Source organism: Bombina bombina, chromosome 4, assembly GCF_027579735.1.
Source record: "Bombina bombina isolate aBomBom1 chromosome 4, aBomBom1.pri, whole genome shotgun sequence".
NCBI lineage: Eukaryota > Metazoa > Chordata > Amphibia > Anura > Bombinatoridae > Bombina > Bombina bombina.
The window spans coordinates 794,008,360-794,027,451 of record NC_069502.1 but is presented as its reverse complement, the minus strand read 5'-3'; the positions used below and the strand labels follow the sequence as shown (position 1 = coordinate 794,027,451).

The 19,092-nt window shown below is 40.8% G+C and overlaps 1 protein-coding gene across 1 annotated transcript in view; it reads left to right on the top strand.

Annotated features, from left to right (window-relative positions):
• The window catches only part of LOC128656996 (gastrula zinc finger protein XlCGF26.1), a 134,311-nt gene extending 116,839 nt beyond the window's left edge, over positions 1-17,472 (top strand). Inside the window, exons 5-6 of the mRNA XM_053711209.1 lie at positions 13,521-13,640; positions 14,275-17,472. Coding sequence (XP_053567184.1) covers positions 13,521-13,640; positions 14,275-15,473 — 1,319 coding nt within the window. The 3' untranslated portion in view covers positions 15,474-17,472. The remainder of the gene's footprint in view (positions 1-13,520; positions 13,641-14,274) is intronic.
• Positions 17,473-19,092: the final 1,620 nt, after the last annotated feature.

Below are 19,092 nucleotides of genomic sequence, written 5' to 3'. Positions count from 1 at the left end.
AGTTGGCTAATTCTTTTATTACAGACGCCGCTTTTCATCTTCCTAAATTAGCGGCTAAGAATTCAGGTTTTGCCATTTTAGCGCGTAGAGCGTTATGGCTTAAGTCCTGGTCAGCTGATGTGTCATCTAAATCTAAGCTTTTGTCCATCCCTTTCAAAGGTAAGACCCTATTCGGGCCTGCATTGAAAGAGATCATTTCAGACATTACTGGAGGGAAGTGTCATACCCTCCCTCAGGATAAGTCAAATAAGACAAGGACCAAACAAAATAATTTTCGTTCCTTTCGAAACTTCGAGTGGTCCCTCTACCTCTTCCTCTGCTGCAAAGCAAGAGGGGAACTTTGCTCAATCCAAGCCAACCTGGAGACCTAATCAGGCTTGGAACAAGGGTAAACAGACCAAAAAGCCTGCTGCTGCCACTAAGTCAGCATGAAGGGGTAGCCCCCGATCCAGATCTAGTAGGGGGCAGACTCTCTCTCTTTGCTCAGGCCTGGGCAAGAGACGTTCAGGATTCCTTGGCAGTAGAAATTGTAACCCAGGGATACCTTCTAGATTTCAAGGATTTCCCTCCAAGGGGGAGGTTCCATCTTTCTCAATTGTCTGTAAACCCGACAAAAAGAGAGGTGTTCTTACGCTGTGTAGAAGACCTTTTTACATGGGAGTGATCTGCCCAGTTCCAAAAGCTGGGGTTCTACTCCAATCTGTTTATAGTTCCCAAAAAGGAGGGAACCTTCAGACCAATTCTGGATCTCAAGATCCTAAACCAATTCCTAAGAGTTCCATCTTTCAAGATGGAGACCATTCGGACTATCTTACCATTGATCCAGGAGGGTCAATATATGACCACCGTGGACTTAAAGGATGTGTATCTGCACATTCCTATCCACAAAGATCATCACCAGTTCCTCAGGTTCGCCTTTCTGGAAAAGCATTATCAGTTTGTGGCTCTTCCTTTCGGGTTGGCCATGGCGCCGCAAATCTTCACGAAGGTGCTAGGGTCCCTTCTGGCGGTTCTAAGGCCACGGGGCATAGCAGTGGCGCCTTATCTAGACGACATTCTAATTCAAGCGTAGTCCTTCCAACTAGCCAAGTCACACGGACTTAGTTTTGGCCTTTCTAATGTCTCACGGGTGGAAAGTGAACGTAAAAAAGAGTTCTCTTTCCCCCCTCACAAGAGTTTCATTTCTAGGGACTCTGATAGTCTCGGTGGACATGAAAATATTTCTGACGGAGGTCAGGAAAGCAAAGATTTGTCCACTTGCCGAGCTCTTTATTCCATTCCTCGGCTGTCAGTGGCTCAGTGTATGGAGGTAATCGGACTAATGGTAGCGGCAATGGACATAGTTCCGTTTGCTCGCTTGCATCTCAGACCACTGCAACTATGCTTGCTCAGTGGAATGGGGATTATGTGGATTTATCTCCTCAGATAAATCTGGATCAAGAGACCAGAGACTCTTCTTTGATGGTTGTCACAGGATCATCTGTCCCAGAGAATGTGTTTCCGCAGGCCAGAATGGGTTATAGTGACGACAGACGCCAGTCTTCTGGGCTGGGGTGCAGTCTGGAATTCCCTGAAAGCTCAGGGTTTGTGGACTCGGGAGGAGGCTCTCCTACCGATAAATATTCTGGAATTAAGAGCGATATTCAATGCTCTCCAGGCATGGCCTCAGCTGGCTTCGGCCAGATTCATCAGGTTTCAGTCAAACAACATCACGACTGTGGCTTATATCAATCATCAGGGCGGAACAAAGAGTTCCTTAGCGATGATAGAAGTCTCAAGGATAATCCAATGGGCAGAGGCTCACTCTTGCCATCTATCAGCGATCTATATCCCAGGTGTAGAGTACTGGGAGGCAGATTTTATAAGTCGTCAGACTTTTCATCCGGGGGAGTGGGAACTCCATCCGGAGGTGTTTGCTCAGCTGGTTCGGCTATGGGGCACACCAGAGTTGGATCTGATGGCGTCTCGTCAGAACGCCATACTTCTATACATGGAGGTAACCCAGTTTATGATTCCTCCATGTAGGGTGGTGTGTTCTCCCCCGGAGGTTGCAGCACATTTTCTCTTCAACATAATGTTGGCGATTGTTCGTCTGCAGAGTCCAGATGTTTATTTGAGAATGTGCTTGTGCCCTATTGTCCCGGGCCTCCTGCCTTGGGGAGGGCCTCTACAGTTCCCCGCGGGTGTAACTGTCCCTGAAGGTTGTGCCTTTCGTTATAGGATTGCGCGCCTTCGCGTATTGCTCAGACATGTTTGTTTCCCAGTTATTGAATGACCCTATCGTTAACGGATATGGGGATTTTCAGTCTGCTAATTCGAATGGTGCACCTCATTAGACATGTGGGGATGAGATAATCTCCTAATTGGGAGATCTTTCACAGTTTTTGAAAGATAGGGCTTTGTTTGGCTGGTCCTGCGGGTAGGCCTGTGTCTCTTTGGGCGTTAACCTCTGGGTTGCCTTTTATTTTATTCATATCCGATGGGATGTCTTTTATTTGTTTTGTTTCCTTCGGGAACCTTCTGGGATTGATACTCTTTATTACTTCTTCGGAAGTTGTTTTCGACATATTAGTCCTACAGTATGTTAAAAATGTCTTTCTTTTTTTTCCCATGAGGGAGAATTTATGCAGCTTGCCAGTTAGGGCCTTAGGCGCAGGCTGGTCCTGTCGGGTTCGTTCGATCTTGCGGATGTTCAGACACGTGGCGCTGTTCTGCTCGGGTAGTTCGGCAAAATCACCGAGTTCTCCGGTTATCTTTGTTTATCATGTTCAACTAAGCATTCGAGAGGACCCGTGGGTTCTTGAGGTGGGAAAGATTGTTTCAGTCCTTACAGCCTTCAGTCTTAGATGACCGGGCAGGGTAGTGTTCCGCCGCGTCACTCTATCGGACATCTGATTCCATCAGAACCTAGAGCTGCCCCAGGTGGTCGATACATTGAGGGCTTAGCACCCCTTTTACTGCAGTTGAGCGGTTTGGCCTTCCGTTTTAACCTCTGGATTTTGTCCTTTTGGGCTCGATCCAACAGCTTGTACAGGATAGCTGTTTAGCATGCTGAAGGTTTACAACCTGTTGCAGCTCTTGACACCTTGCAGGTGTATGCGTGTGCTGTTTATAGTATAGCTAAATGCAGCTCATACTCTTGGACGGGTACTGTCTGTCTGAGTTATTAGAGACCTTTGGGTCTTCATCCATTGTCTCCGGGTGAGTTGGATCTCCTTTTCGGGATCTGTGTTTCCGGATGATGGTTGCTCCCTGTGGGGACTCGGTTTCGCTCGGGGTTTCCCTGAGCTGGGAAGGCTTAGTGCCTTTATCTTCCTTGTGTCCTCTGCTTACGAGGAGGTGATGGGGAGCCTAGCCCTGCTAGTAGGGTTTGTTGACCTCGAGGTCTCCCTTGGTTGTCCTGAGGCTCTGAGAAGTCTCTTCATACGACTTCTAGCCTTGCTCCTTGGAGCGTTGGACTTCGCTAGGGGTGGTTCCTTGCTTTAGTCGGGGCTTTCAAGTTCTCGCTATCCGGATTCTCTGGATATGCATTCATTTCCCTTGTGTCTGGCCTTTTGGCCAGTCCGGGGGTTTAGTTCTAGGGTAAGGTTTGCCTGAACTTAGGTACCCGGACCTGCCTTCTTCTGGTTGCTGAGGCTTCACTTGTCCTTTTTCCTGACTCAGTCTTGGGTTGCTTTGGACTCTTGGATCTCAGGGCTGGTCGGGGTGTTCGTCGTTAGTGGGAACTTGGGCTATGTCCTTATCCCATCTGCCTGGCCTGGTCATGGTTGGCCAGGTTTTTGGATTATTTATATTCTTTGTAACAGTGTATCCCTTGTTATCTAGTGGTTAGCTGCGTGGCTTGCGCCTCAATGGTTTTTGGTTTATACTCAGCTGCTGGCGCTGGAGGTCCAATTTCTGTTGCGCTTTAGGGTTGTATTCCCCTGGTTAGCTTGCCAGTGTACCCTTGGATACCTGCTCTTCAGGTGAACTGGTTGGCTGTGCCTCTGCTGGGCAAGCTCCTTGTAAGGGGGTCCTTTCTAGGGTATACTCTTCTTTTCAGGGGGCCTCGATTGAGGTTTGTTTACAACTTTGTAGGGACCTGTGTGTAGGTCCGGCGGCTTAGGTCGCCTGGACCGTGCCCTCTGTCTGGGGGTTGCTTTTGCGGTCTGTTTCTTGCTTGACTGCTTCTTTTCCTCGCAAGTACCCTCTGTGTCGTCCTGTTATGGGACTCCGTGTTCTCAACCTTGGGGTTTTTTCTCTGGGGTGTGTTACACACTTTTAATGGTTGAATACTTTAATATTCTATGGTCAGACACTGGGAGGAATTTGCCTCTTCAGTTGCTTTCCGTGCTTGCAGGTTGATGTAGAGACGTCTGTTCTGTCTCTGTGCCCGGTCTTGTCCCGGGTTTCGCTTGGTTTAGGCGTGGCCTCCTTTCCCTGTTTGGGGCCCTTTGGGTCTCTGTGAACTGGGCTTGCTCTTTGAGGTGTTCTTTTTTGTATTATGGGACTTTTCAATCTCCTCGGTTCTCCTGGCCTTGTCCCTTTGGGGGGTTTTCAGCTGGTGTCCCCTTCATTTATGGGGGGTGAGCGGTGTGGGACAGTCTGTTGGGCGACGGTGTCTCCTGGAGTACTGTTGGCTCAGTCGAGTATGTTTTGCGGTCTCTAGTTTGGCTCTGGACTAGCTGCGAGTCAGTTTCTTTGGGTTTTTTTTATTGGGTAGAGGTTCAGGCCTGGTGCCCTCAGTATGGGCCTCCTATTGTACCCTCCTGTCTTGGCATTCAGTGTCCTCTATAGCTTGGGTATTGTTATCCCAAAAGTAATGAATGCAGATGTGGACTCTTTCCATTTAAGTACAAAAACATTAATTATGCTTACTTGATGATTTCCTTTTCTTCTGATGGAAAGAGTTCACAGCTCCCCACCCGTAATTTTGTGTGGGGCGTTCTTATTATTCTTCTGGCACCTTTCACCCTGATGATTCTTCTACTGTTCCTTGTTCTTCGGCAGAATGACTGGGGGATGAGGGGAGTGCGAGGAGTATTTAAGCCTTTGGCTGGGGTGTCTTTGCCTCCTCCTGGTGGCCAGGTTCTTATTTCCAAAAAGTAATGAATGCAGCTGTGGACTCTTTCCATCAGAAGAAAAGGAAATTATTAGGTAAGCATAATTTATGTTTTTAAATGTTTCGGGGGGCTGGAATCTGCTCTTAATATATTTCCTGCAGTCGGTTTTCTATGGTTTCTAAATTCTATCTTCCCCATATCTGGTTTTCAACCAATTCCAAGTCTAAATAGACAATACTATCAGGAGAGTGAGAATAATTGAAGGATATTGGATTGATACAAGATTTTGGTTAAGATAAGAAATAACATTTCCCACTCTTTCCATTTCTCTAAGTTATAGAAATGCTCCTTCTCAGCATACTATTCCACTAATAATTTTTTTCTTTTATATTTTTTTCTTACTGTTTTAGTCATTCACTATATACAATGTTAAGTTGGTAGTCCCTCTCATCTGTTATTTTTCATGCAATCAAGGGGTTAAATCATCTCTGCAAGTGTGGGGGGCATACATTTCTAATATTTATTTGCATATATTTTATAAACTGTTTTTACACTATATAGAAATAGACAGATATAATGTATAAAGGTTTGTCACGTTAAAAAGTCAAGTTAAAATTAAAGTTTCATGATTTGATAGAGCACACAATTTCCTTAATATAAGGAGAGACCACGGCTTTGTTCCTTACTGTTGGGAAATAGTGAACCTGGCCACCAGGAGGAGGCAAAGACACCCCAGCCAAAGGCTTAAATACCTCTCCCACTTCCCCCATCCCCCAGTCATTCTTTGCCTTTCGTCACAGGAGGATGGCAGAGAAGTGTCAGAAGATTTTCAGAGTTGTTCCTCAGGAGGGGTATATGCCCTTCGATATGGGACTGCAGTTTTAAGTAGTCTTGTCAGCCTCTCAGTGAGAGCATTGACGAAAGTTAGTCTGGAGATGCAGGGAGAGTCTTCCTGCAACCCATCCAGACTGCCTGCTAACAGCTCCTTAAGGAACCAGTGTTGACAAGTTTCACTGTCTGCTTTTTCTTCACTCAAGTCCATGTCAGGATCAATGCTACAAGACTGTCACACTTGAGAGGCTGTGTTTTTTGTTCCACAGCACGGATTCTGGTAAGATCGTTTTAATTTTTACTTATGTTGAAAACGCTGTAGAAAGGGTCAGAGAATCATGGGTTAATATCTCCTGAGGGAGGATATTGAACAGCGGGGATTAATCAAATGTGATACTTTGATTTTTGCTGCTTTATGTGTGAGATTTTTCTTGGGCTCAGACTGTTATGCAGTAGCGGAACATGCAGGTTTTTACTTTCACTTTGAATGCTGCGTAACTTGTAGCTTGGCGCGCTTTTTCTCATAGCAGGGGCAGTCCTGCCTTGTGCACCAAGTGGCCAACTGTGGTCACACTTTCATTTTCTCTATCCTGACTGAGCTACCTGTCGGAGAAGACGCTTGTTTCTCTGTTTGCCTGGGTCTAGGAGGTGGCGAGTGTCCCAGTCATTGAGAGTATAAAGGTGCTGTTTTGTGAGAAATCAAAAGATAATTTATTCTTTGTCCTTCTGTTGTTAGTGCAAGCTATGGAGGATTCTGATATGCTTGAGGGTACTCCCTCTATTCCTAATACTAATACCTGTCTATTGTGAGAAGGCCTTGGTGTGCCTGCCCTCTCAACTATGTTCCATATGCATCAACAAGGTTATTACGTCTAAGAAGGCTAACCCCTTTAGTACTACTGAGCCGTCCACCTCTGAGGACTCGCCGTCCCATGAGGTGCATACCCATCAGTCATCTCCATTGTCACATGCAGCTTCCCGTAGCACGCCTGATCCGCCATCTGGAGGGAGCCTTTTACCATTGGACTTTACCGCGCAGTTAAAAACGGCGGTGTCTGAGGCTCTTAGTGCTTTATTTTGCCCAGCCAAGTGCAAGTGAAAGGTTAAACATAGCTTTAAGTAGATTTAAAATTGAACACTTATATGTTTTCTTCTAAAGGAGGTTACAGTACTACTCCAAAAATCCGGACTCCGGACAACCCGAGAATCCGGACTCCGGCACGATCACAACTTCCGGGTGTTGGTTTCTCAAAGCGCATGCAAATTTCAGTGCGGGTGCGGCAACAAGTGAAATCTGAGCTCCACAACTAGTACATGACCGGTACCTGTGCAGGTATTTAGCATCTTTACACTGCACAGTACCTTTATACAGTACTGTACCACCAATGTCTCCTAAAGTGGATAAACAGAAGCGTAGGAGAAACACTCTAAAATTGAGTGAGAAACTTGAAATCATCAAAAACTTGAATCAGGGGTTAGTGTTTCTGTTCTAATGGAAACATATGACATTGGAAAGTCTACCATTTATGATATAAAAAAATGCCAAAAATAAAATTCTACAGTTTACAGCCTCATCTGAGCCTTACAACAAAATTGCAGAAAGAAAAAGTTTACATAAGCCAAAGTTAGAAAATCTTGATAAGGTTTTGCATGAATGGTTTTTGATTAAACGATCAGAAGGTATGGCAATTTCTGGGCCAATGCTTATCACCAAAGCAAAATCTTTTAAGGAGCAAATGAACATTGATTCTGAATGTAACTTTAGCAGTGGGTGGCTTACGAATTTTAAAATGCGTCATGGTATTAGACAGCTAAATGTTGTTGGAGAAAGGCAGTCAGCTGATACACATGCTGCAGCAGATTATAGTGCAACATTTGAAAAAATTGTCATTGACTATGATCTCACACCTGATCAAATTTACAATGCAGATGAAACAGGTGTTTTCTGGAAATGTCTGCCCACTAAAACTCTGGCTGGAAACCAAGAATGAAATGCTAAAGGTTTTAAGATGAATAAAGAAAGACTTACTGTCCTCACCTGTGCTAATGCTTCTGGACAGCATAAAATCAAGCTTCTGGTGATCCGCAAATATAAGCGCCCACGGGCATTTAAAGGAGTTTTGCACCTCCCTGTGACTTATAAAGCTCAAAAAAATGCTTGGATGGACAAAGACATTTTTCAAGATTGGTTTGTTAATTTTTTTATTCCATCAGTCCACCAGAACCTAGCTTATTTGGGAAAACCTGCTAACACAAAGTGCTTGCTGCTTCTTGACAACTGTAGGGCTCACCCCATGAATCAAAATTAGTGTCTGATTGTGGAAATATTTTTGCATCTTACTTGCCACCAAATGTTACATCACTAATTCAGCCCATGGACCAAGGAGTCATTAGGAACTTCAAATGCCATTATAAAAATGACTTTATGATGAAAATGTTAAACAAGGATGTTGATTCTATAGAATTTCAACGTAGCTTTACAATAAAAGATGCAGTGTTTTCTCTTGTAACTGCATGGAACACAGTCAAGCCTGTAACTCTTTTAAGAGCTTGGCGAAAGTTATGGCCAAATATGATGCATGGAGAGCTAGAGTGTGAGGAAAATGAAGATCTTGAAGGGTTCCTTGTAGAGCAGAGAGCATCTGAAGTGAATGAACTCATGCAATCTGTCAAATTAGCCCAGGAAGACAACCCTCTATTCAAACTTAATGAAGAGGACCTCGAAGAGTGTAGATGCATTACAGATGATGTTGAGATTGCAGCCACTTTTACTGATCAAGAAATCATTGACAGCATCACAAATCCAGATCAGACAGAGGAGCACACTTCTGAAAAATCTGATGAAGAAGATGACAGACTTGAAACTGAAAAGGTATCTTGGGCTACTGCTGAAAAATGCATGGAAACCATTGTGAAATTTGTGGAACAAAACCATAGCTTTACACTCCAAGACGTCATACAAGTGCACATGGTGCAAAATAATTTTATCACAAAGAAATTACAAAGTCGCAGACAGTGTGACATACGAAGATATTTACAGAAAACAACAGAAGCATCTGCCATCCAAACTACCAATCAACTGCAGCAGCAAACACTCACAACACTCAATCCACAAACAGATCACCTTGCACAGCAGGAAGAAGAAAACATGTCATATGCAGGTGCAGTACTGTACTTTATTTTAATACTGTAAAAATGAAACGCCTTACACAGTATTTACTAAAAAAAAAAATCTCTTTTTATCTTTTAAAACAGAGGAAACATCTGCTAATAGCCATCCTGCATCGCAGAAGCTCAGTTCACAAGCGGATCACCAGGTGTAGCAGGTGTTAGCATTTGGTGATCAAGCAGTTAAGCATGTACCGAAGAAATACCTGTAACAGAAAGGAATGTACATATGCATGTGTACCGTACTGTACTCTATTCTAGGCAATCTGTTCATTATTTAGTTACTGCATTAAAAAAATAAAAAAAAATTAACACATCTCCTTTATTATTTACAAGGTACTGTATTTTAGCATTGCTGTCTGAGAATCTGGAAAATCCAAAAATACGGACTGGACAAATCCCCAAGCAGTCCGGATTTTTGGAGTTGTACTGTATGTCAACATTTTTAGGCTCTGGAGGCCAAGTTGCCTGATGAACCTTTGATCCCTTAGACAGAGTGTACAAGGACAGGGTAGCATCGCTAACTTTTTCTGTTCCTGTAAAAATTGCGGACATTATTAAAAACGAGTGGGATAGAATTGGATCTTCCTTTCCCCTTCGCCTGCCTTTAAAAAATGATTCCCGGTCCCGGACTCTCAGCTGGAGTTGTGGGGTTCCGTCCCTAAGAGGATGGCGCTATCTCCACATTAGCTAAGCGTACTACTATCCCTCTTGAGTATAGCTCGTCATTCAGAGAGCCGATAGATAAGAAGATGGAAACTTTTCTCAGGAAAATGTTTCAGCATACGGAATACTTATTTCAACCAGCAGCAGCCGTTGCCTTGGTTGCGGGAGCTGCGGCCTAATGGTGCGTCTCCTTAGCGAATTTAATCGAGGTGGAGGGTTCTCTTGATGTTATCCAAGAAAGAATTATAGCTTTGAGAATTGCTAATTCTTTTATTAGTTATGCAAACATGCAGATTATTTGCCTGAATGCTAAAATCTCTGGTTTCCCAGTACAGATCCGTCGGGCGCTCTGGCTGAGGTCCTGGTCTGCGGACATGCCTTCTAAGTTGAGACTACTTTTCCTCCCCTTTAAGGGAAATATTTTATTTGGTCCAGGCCTGGACTCCATTATCTCCATGGTTACAGGGGCAAGGGTGCCTTCCTACCGCAGGATAAAAAGAACAAATCTAAGGGACAGGGTTCTAATTTTTGTTCCTTTTGTTTTTTAAAGTCCCAACATCAGCAGTCCTTCTCTAAGGCCGAGCAAACCAAGAGCACTTGGAAGCCGGCTCAATCCTGGAATAAATCCAAGCAGAACAAGAAGCCCGCCGAGAACATGTCAGCATCGGCGGCCTCCGATCTGGCGCTGGATCTTGTAGGGGGCAGACTGTTGCTGTTTTCAGACGCTTGGTTCAAGGACATGCAGGATTTGTGGGTCCTGGAGGTCATAGCTCAGGGATGCAAGATAGGTTTCAAATCTCATCCACCCAAGGGCAGATTTCTCCTCCACAGCCTGTCTTCAGAACCAGAAATGAGGGCAGCCTTTCTGGGGTGCATTAGTATGTATAGTTAATGCAACAGAATTTGCAAAACAAAGAACAAAGACTGCCTGTCTCTAAATGATTATTTAGCCAAGCTCATTAGTATAAGGAATCAAGTGTGAGATAAAATTGTCTCAACAGCAACATTCAAACTCAAAAAACTTTATTGGAGACAAAAATGTGAGTCCAGCTAGACTCATACACACGCACACACACACACACACTGGTTAAAAATAGCAAACCTCACAGACACTTGTGGTAATGAATTACCAAATATCAAATCGAAAATATTATTAATTATTATGTGCAATCTGAATATATAAATTAATTGCCCCTAGAATGAGGTATAACTTTGAGATTGCAATATCATAAATATATGCTGGATATTGAATGTGATAGCTTATTTAGCTCAAGTTGTTCTGTGCATATATTGCTGGCCAGATTGCCTAAACTTATAACAAGTAGGGGACAAATACTGTCAAGATATGTACTATGCACAAATGGTTAATTCAAAAGAAAGTCACGAATATTGTGTTAGTAAAATATGCCATAAAGATGGTGTCACAAAATAGACAAGTTAGGCTCTTTGCGCAAATTGCACATATAAAAATATAGGAGCCGTGACCCTGTCAATTTTCAGAGTGACTTAATAAGATTGCTGCCACGCTAAATGTATCCGTTGTCTTGGATACATATTAACAGAGTGCTTGACACAAAGTATTACTTGCAACATTAACCAAATGAAGCTTAGTATTGCCTTTCTAAAAAAGCCTCTTCTATAGCGGAGGCTGTATTAACGTTATACTGGCTCAATTGTAGCAATAACAAGAAAACTGAGCTAGCAAAAGTCTCTACTATATCGTAGACTGATTTAACGTTATCCTGAGCTAGGTTCGATTGATAAATTACCAACTAAATATCATAGTCTGATTGAGCGAGCATCTAAAAACAGAGAGGTACTATGACCCCGTGGACAGTGCCCCTGACGCACGTTTCACATAACGCTTCTTCAGAGGGGTACGCGCCAGCCGAACTGAGCGGGTAAAATACCAATGTAAGACCCGTCCGGATCCATTGATTGGATCATCATCATCATCGTTCTCCAATTACAATTGGTTAGTATAATTTGAATACTGACTTGCTCTTGACCAGTCATAAATGGATATTTAGTAACGTCATTGGTTACTAAGTGGTGGTGGAAAAGTCTCATATTATGTTAGTGGCTGCCACTTAAATTAATATGTTGCATGAAGATCCGCACAGGTATAATTATTGCCGGATATTATCTTGTTTGCAATATTGTGAAGCATAAGGAGTTTATTCAAAATTTGTAGTATGTATCACATTAGTGATTATCCTGAAATGATGTTATACAACATTACGTCAATAGTGTAAAAATCCTGTATATGCTGTTATAAAAGTTCTAACTTAACCTCTGTGTGTTAAGGAATGTATCATTTATTCCAAAAAGAGATCGGAACACTATTCCAAATTTGGGTTCAGTGTCCCTTTAAGGCTCTGATTAGGATCAGACCTGTGTTCAGATCTTCGGCTCCCCCTTGGAGTCTGAATCTGGTTCTTAAAGTTTTGCAACAGGCTCCGTTTGAGCCTATGCATGAAATTGACATTAAGTTGTCGTCCTGGAAGGTTCTTTTTCTACTGGTTATTGCTTCTGCGCGCATAGTATCTGAAATTGCTGCCTTGCAATGTGAGCCTCCTTATCTAGTGTTCCATTCGGTTAAGGCTGTCCTACGTACTATGTTAGGGTTTCTCCCTAAAGTCGTGTCAGACCGCAACATCAATCATGAGATTGTGGTCCCTTCTTTGTGTCCTAATCCTCCTCCTTCGAAGGAACGTTTACTTCATAATTTGGAAGTAGTTCTTGCCTTGAAGTTTTATCTTCAGACTACCAAAGATTTTAGACAAACTTCTTCCTTGTTTGTGGCATATTCTCAGAAGCGTAAGGGTCAGAAAGTCTCTTAGATTTCCTTATCTTTTTGGTTGAGGAGTCTTATCCGTTTAGCTTATGAGACACCGGGCCATAGACCTCCTTAGATAATTACGGCTCATTCAACTAGAGCAGTAGCTTCCTCTTGGGCCTTTAAGAACGAGGCCTCTATGGATTAGATTGGTAAGGTGGCTACCTGGTCCTCCTTGCACACTTTTTCTAAATTTTACACGTTTTATGTTTTTGCTTCAGCTGAAGCAGCCTTTGTAAGAAAGGTTTTGCAGGCTGTGGTGCCCTCCAAATTAGGGTCCGCCTCTCTTTTTGTCCTGTTATCATTCAGTGTCCTCTAGAGCTTGGGTATAAGTTTCCCAACAGTAAGGAATGAATCCGTGGACTCTCATATATTAAGAAGGAAAACATAAATTATGCTTACCATATAATTTAATTTCCTTCTGTGTAAGGAGAGTCCATGGCTCCTGCCTGTGTTTCTCCTATGGGTGGCCCCCTAAACTTCTATTTCTCTTCTGGCACCTTTTATACCCTGATATTTCTCCTACTGTTCCTTGTTCCCTCGGCAGAATGACTGGGGGATGGGGGAAGTGGGATAGGTATTTAAGCCTTTGGCTGGGGTGTCTGCCTCTTCCTGGTGGCCAGGTTCAGTATTTCCCAACAGTAAGGAATGAAGCTGTGGACTCTCCTTATACAGAAGGAAATTAAATTATCTGGTATGCATAATTTTTTTTAAACAACTTTCCAATTCACTTTCATTATTTATTTACACTTTCTGAGGCACTGCTCAGTTCCTACCGAGCATATGCAAGATTCACAGGATATACGTATATGCATTTGTGATTGGCTGATGGCTGTCACATGATGCATTAGGAAAGAAAATGTAACTGATATTTGTAAAAAAACAAACAATCTACCCATTTGAAATTCAAACTAAGTGCTTTGCATTGACTCTTTATTGTGCATTTATTGATTATGCAATTCTGCTGTATGCAGACCCTGTAATAACAAAAGTGGAACAAACAGAAGATCTGTGTGCGGTAAAACCCCTTGTAATTCGGGAACAGGAAAACGATGAGGATACTGACATGGAAAACCACAAGGATATGGAGACAAGTGAGTGTGTGATGTGTAATGCATTGGACTTAGTACCAAAGTGACATGAGCAAAGCCCAGATAAGTTTGTGGTAAATAAGTGATAATCCTGTTTGAGAAAATTCTCTAACCCAGGCTGCTTCTAGCAGAGGTTTATGTAAGGATATGTTAAAACCTGCTATTTAATTTTTACATCTGAAATCCTTTCCAGGTAATCTTGACACACCTGTTATAAACTCTGTGAAATTGAAAAAACCAACACTTTTTAAAGTTAAATTACAGGTAAAGCGATAAAAATATTAGGAGATTGATCAAACCATGCTATGAGAATTGGGGTTCTGCAATAATTACATATGCAAAAATCCCCCATCGCATTCTAGCAAAACCACAACTGAACATGGCTTGCTTTAGCAGTATGTTTACATGTTTAAAATCAGATCCTACCCAGTGTAAAAGAGCAGCACTCACTTATACACTTGCTCACACTCACCCTATTGCTCCCTCATATTTTAGTATTGATGTTCTACCGTTATAGAAATAAATAGATTATTACATTTTGTTTAACCTACCCAAATGAAAGTCATCAATGTAACATTTCTTATAAAGATAATTTTAACATAATTTTAAATAACTTTATTCTCACTGTTTTTTTCAGCAAATCAATCAATGAGATCAGACAGTCCTTGTGAAGGCTGGAGTGAAGATGACTCTTTAAGTCTCTTTAAAGATCAGCAAAGCCACGTGGTGAATAAACCATTTTTATGTTTTGTATGTGGAAAAAGTTTTTCCCACAAATCACATCTCCTTACTCATCAGAAAATTCATACAGGAGAAAAAGAATTTTCATGTTTTTTATGTGGCCAATGCTTTATCCAGAAAATACATCTTGTTGACCATCTGAAAATTCATTCAGGAGAGAAAGCATTTTCTTGTTTTGTATGTGGGAAAAGTTTTACCCAAAAATCAAATCTTATTAGACATCAGAACATTCATACAGGAAAGAAAGCATTTTCGTGTTCTGAATGTGGGAAAAGTTTTAACCAGAAAACACATCTTATTGCTCATCAGAAAGTCTATAAACATGAGAAATCATTTCCCTGTTCTATATGCGGAAAATGTTTTACCCAGAAATCGGTTCTTATTGACCATCTGAAAATTCATACCAGAGAGAAAGTATTTTCATGTTCTGTATGTGGGAAATGTTTTATCCAGGAATCGGTTCTGAATGACCATATGAAAATTCATACAGGAGAGAGAGAATTTTCATGTTCAGAATGTGGGAAAACGTTTAAATTGAAGTCATGTCTTTTTAGACATCAGCAAATTCATGCAGAAGAAGAAGTTTCATGTTCTGAATGTGGGACAACTTTTAACCAGAAGTCAAAACTTATTGCTCATCAGAAAATACATAAACGTAAATCATGTTCCTGTCCTATATGTGGGAAATGTTTTACACAGAAATCACATCTTAATACACATCAGAAAATTCATACTGGAGAGAAAGCATTTTCATGTATTGAATGTGGGAAATGTTTTAACCAGAAAGCAAATCTTATTGCTCATCAGAAAATACATTTGCGTGAGAATATTTTATGTTCTGAATGTGGGGAATGTTTTACTTTGCAAGCAGACCTTGATAACCATAAAAGACTTCATACAGGAGAGAAAGTATTCTTGTGTAACGAATGTGGAAAGTGTTTTACAATGAAATCAAGACTTAAGACACATGAGAAAATTCATGCAGGAGAGAAAGAATTCTCATGTTCTGACTGTGGGAAATGTTTTACCCAAAAAGCAAATCTTATTAGACATCAGAATATTCATGCACGTGAGAACTCAAATAGTAAATGTTAAGCCCATTTTAGTAAATGTTTTACTCCACAAAGTTTTTTTATGCATGGTGGTAGATAAGTAATGCTATACATACCCCATGTAGTATCATGAATACAACACTTTTTTTCTGATGCATTCTACTAGCATGGGGGTTGGGACTTTTATTTGCTGAAATTTCAGTTGTATAGGTGCATAAATATTTGGACAGTGACACAATCTTCATAATTTTGGCTCTGTACACCACTACAGATATACAATTAAAGCCATTAAGATGTGATTGAAGTACATACTTTCAGCTTTAATTCAACAAGTTTAACAAAATTATTGTATGAATTGTTAAGAATTACATCAGTATTCATATAAATTGTCAGGGGATCAAAACTAACATAATTATAAATAAAATTATCATTCTTCAGACTTGGTTGAAAATATTTTGCAGTGAATGACTGCTTACAGTCTGGAACGAATAAACATCAATTTTTTTGTTGTTGTTTCCCCTCCGTAGTGATGCTTTGCCAAGCCTCTACTTCAAGGGACACTGAACCAAAAAAAAAAATATTTTGTGATTCAGATAGAGCATGACATTTTAAGCAACTTTCTAATTTACTCCTATTATTAAATTATCTTGATTCTCTTGGTATCTTTATTTGAAATGCAAAAATGTAAGTTTAGATGCCGGCCCATTTTTGTTGAACAAACTGGGTTGTTCTTGCTGATTGGTGGATAAATTCATCCACCAATAAAAGTGCTGTCCAGAGTTATAAACCAAAAAAAGCTTAGATGCCTTTTTTCAAATAAAGATAGCAAGAGAACAAAGAAAAATTGATAATAGGAGTAAATTAGAAAGTTGCTTAAAATTGCATGCTCTATCTGAATCATGAACAAAAAAAATTGGGTTCAGTGTCCCTTTAAGCTGTCCAAAATGTCTGCTTGTTAGTGGGTTTTTTATGCCTTTAGCTTTATCTTCAGCAAGTGAAATGCATATTCATTTCAGTTGAGGTCAGTTTACTATCTTGGCTATTCAAGAAAATTCCACTAACTCCACCATGTTTCATGGATGGTGTGATGTTTGCGTCAGATCATGAGCTGTTCATTCCATTTTCCATACACTTCTATTCCCATGATTGTGGTACAGGTTGATCTTAGTTTAATCTGTTTAAAGATTTTTTGAGGCTTACTAATGGTCTGCCTCTTGTGGAAAACTATCTGTGTTTACTTCATGAAATCTTCTCTTGATTGTAGACTTTTGATATGCTTTCTCCTGAAGAATGTTCTTGACTTGGCTAGATGCTGTGAAGGGACCTTTATTCACTAAGGAACACATTTTCCCCAGTGCATTCCTTCTTTTTAATAATATATTAAACTGTTGATTTGGCTACTAATGTTTCTGTTATCCCTCTGATGGATTTGTTTTATTTTTTAAGCCTAATGGTGTCCTGCTTTACTTGCATTGGCAGCTCTCTGGGCCTCATATTGAGAGTTGACAGTAACAACTTCCACATTTGAAATCAGCTCCAGACCTTTAACTACTTAATTGTTAATGAAATAACAAGAGAACAGCCCACACTGGACCCTAAAAAAAACCTTCTCATTGAATTGTTCAATTACTTTTGGTCCCCTGACAAGGAGGGAACTACACATAAAAAATGCTGCAGTTCCTAAACCAATCCCCAATTTGGATGTAAATTAATCAAATTAAGTCTGCACTTTAAGCCCAAATTCATTATTTAACTTCAATTTTTATTTTCTAACAGCTAAAATAACTATAACATTATCAATGTCCAAATACTTATGTACCTAACTGTATGCTATATTACAGTTTATGGTTGTTGACTATGTATATTGAGGAATTGTTCCAATGCTATATTATTGCATTGTTGTTTCATATATATTTTCTAGTGTTGCATTGGTGATGATATTTGAGAATAAAATTATATTTTCTGACATTTTGTATCTAGAACCTTGCTCTTGTGCTTGTAAAATCTTAGAAATAAATTAATAAAAAAAAGACACACCAGAATACTGTATATGTTTGTATTACTTTTTTAAAATAAGAATGTTTACTCAAAAATGATCCCTCATGCAGGATAACAACACCTCTAACCTCTCTTCTCTCCTTGGTATCTGGCTACCTGCTGAATGATACCGCTTGTTTGGGACCATAGCAGAATGAATAAAGTTTATTAAACTACTGCATGATATTTGTAGAATCCAATAAACTGAGCAGAACAGGAGACAGAATAGTTATAACTTATTAGTACCAGACCCTGGCTCCTCTGACAGATGATGTAGCATTTAGGGCAGAGATATTCGAAGAGAGGGCTACTTGATTGGCATATACAGTAGCAGATTAATCAAGAGCAGGATGATTCCACCTGCATTTTCTCAATGGCATCATGTATCTAAAGCTGATCTAATAACATACTACATGGAAACATCTAAGCCTTTCATTGCATGCTAGTAAGAAATAACCATCTACAATCTGCTGTGGTTTACCAATTATTTGATCAACCCTTAGAAAGTGATTGATAAAATCTGGCCCTTGCTGCTTACCTTCTGGTCTGCTGGAGCATCCTAATGCTGCGATGCGCTCATTCAAGCTAACTGTGTATTTGATAAGAATAATAAAGAGATTGATTTCTCCAACATAGGTGTGTCCGGTCCACGGCGTCATCCTTACTTGTGGGATATTCTCTTCCCCAACAGGAAATGGCAAAGAGCCCAGCAAAGCTGGTCACATGATCCCTCCTAGGCTCCGCCTTCCCCAGTCATTCTCTTTGCCGTTGTACAGGCAACATCTCCACGGAGATGGCTTAGAGTTTTTTGGTGTTTAACTGTAGTTTTTATTCTTCAATCAAGAGTTTGTTATTTTAAAATAGTGCTGGTATGTACTATTTACTCTGAAACAGAAAAGTGATGAAGATTTCTGTTTGTAAGAGGAAAATGATTTTAGCAACCGTTACTAAAATCGATGGCTGTTTCCACACAGGACTGTTGAGAGGAATTAACTTCAGTTGGGGGAAACAGTGAGCAGACTTTTGCTGCTTGAGGTATGACACATTTCTAACACGACTATGTAATGCTGGAAGCTGTCATTTTCCCTATGGGATCCGGTAAGCCATTTTTATTACATAAGAATAAAGGGCTTCACAAGGGCTTTTAAGACTGGTAGACATTTTCTGGGCTAAAACGATTGATATATAAGCATTTTTAATACTTCATAGCTTTGAGGAATTATTTCTCCAACATAGGTGTGTCCGGTCCACGGCGTCATCCTTACTTGTGGGATATTCTCTTCCCCAACAGGAAATGGCAAAGAGCCCAGCAAAGCTGGTCACATGATCCCTCCTAGGCTCCGCCTACCCCAGTCATTCTCTTTGCCGTTGTACAGGCAACATCTCCACGGAGATGGCTTAGAGTTTTTTAGTGTTTAACTGTAGTTTTTATTATTCAATCAAGAGTTTGTTATTTTAAAATAGTGCTGGTATGTACTATTTACTCAGAAACAGAAAAGAGATGAAGATTTCTGTTTGTATGAGGAAAATGATTTTAGCAACCGTTACTAAAATCCATGGCTGTTCCACACAGGACTGTTGAGAGGAATTAACTTCAGTTGGGGGAACAGTGAGCAGTCTCTTGC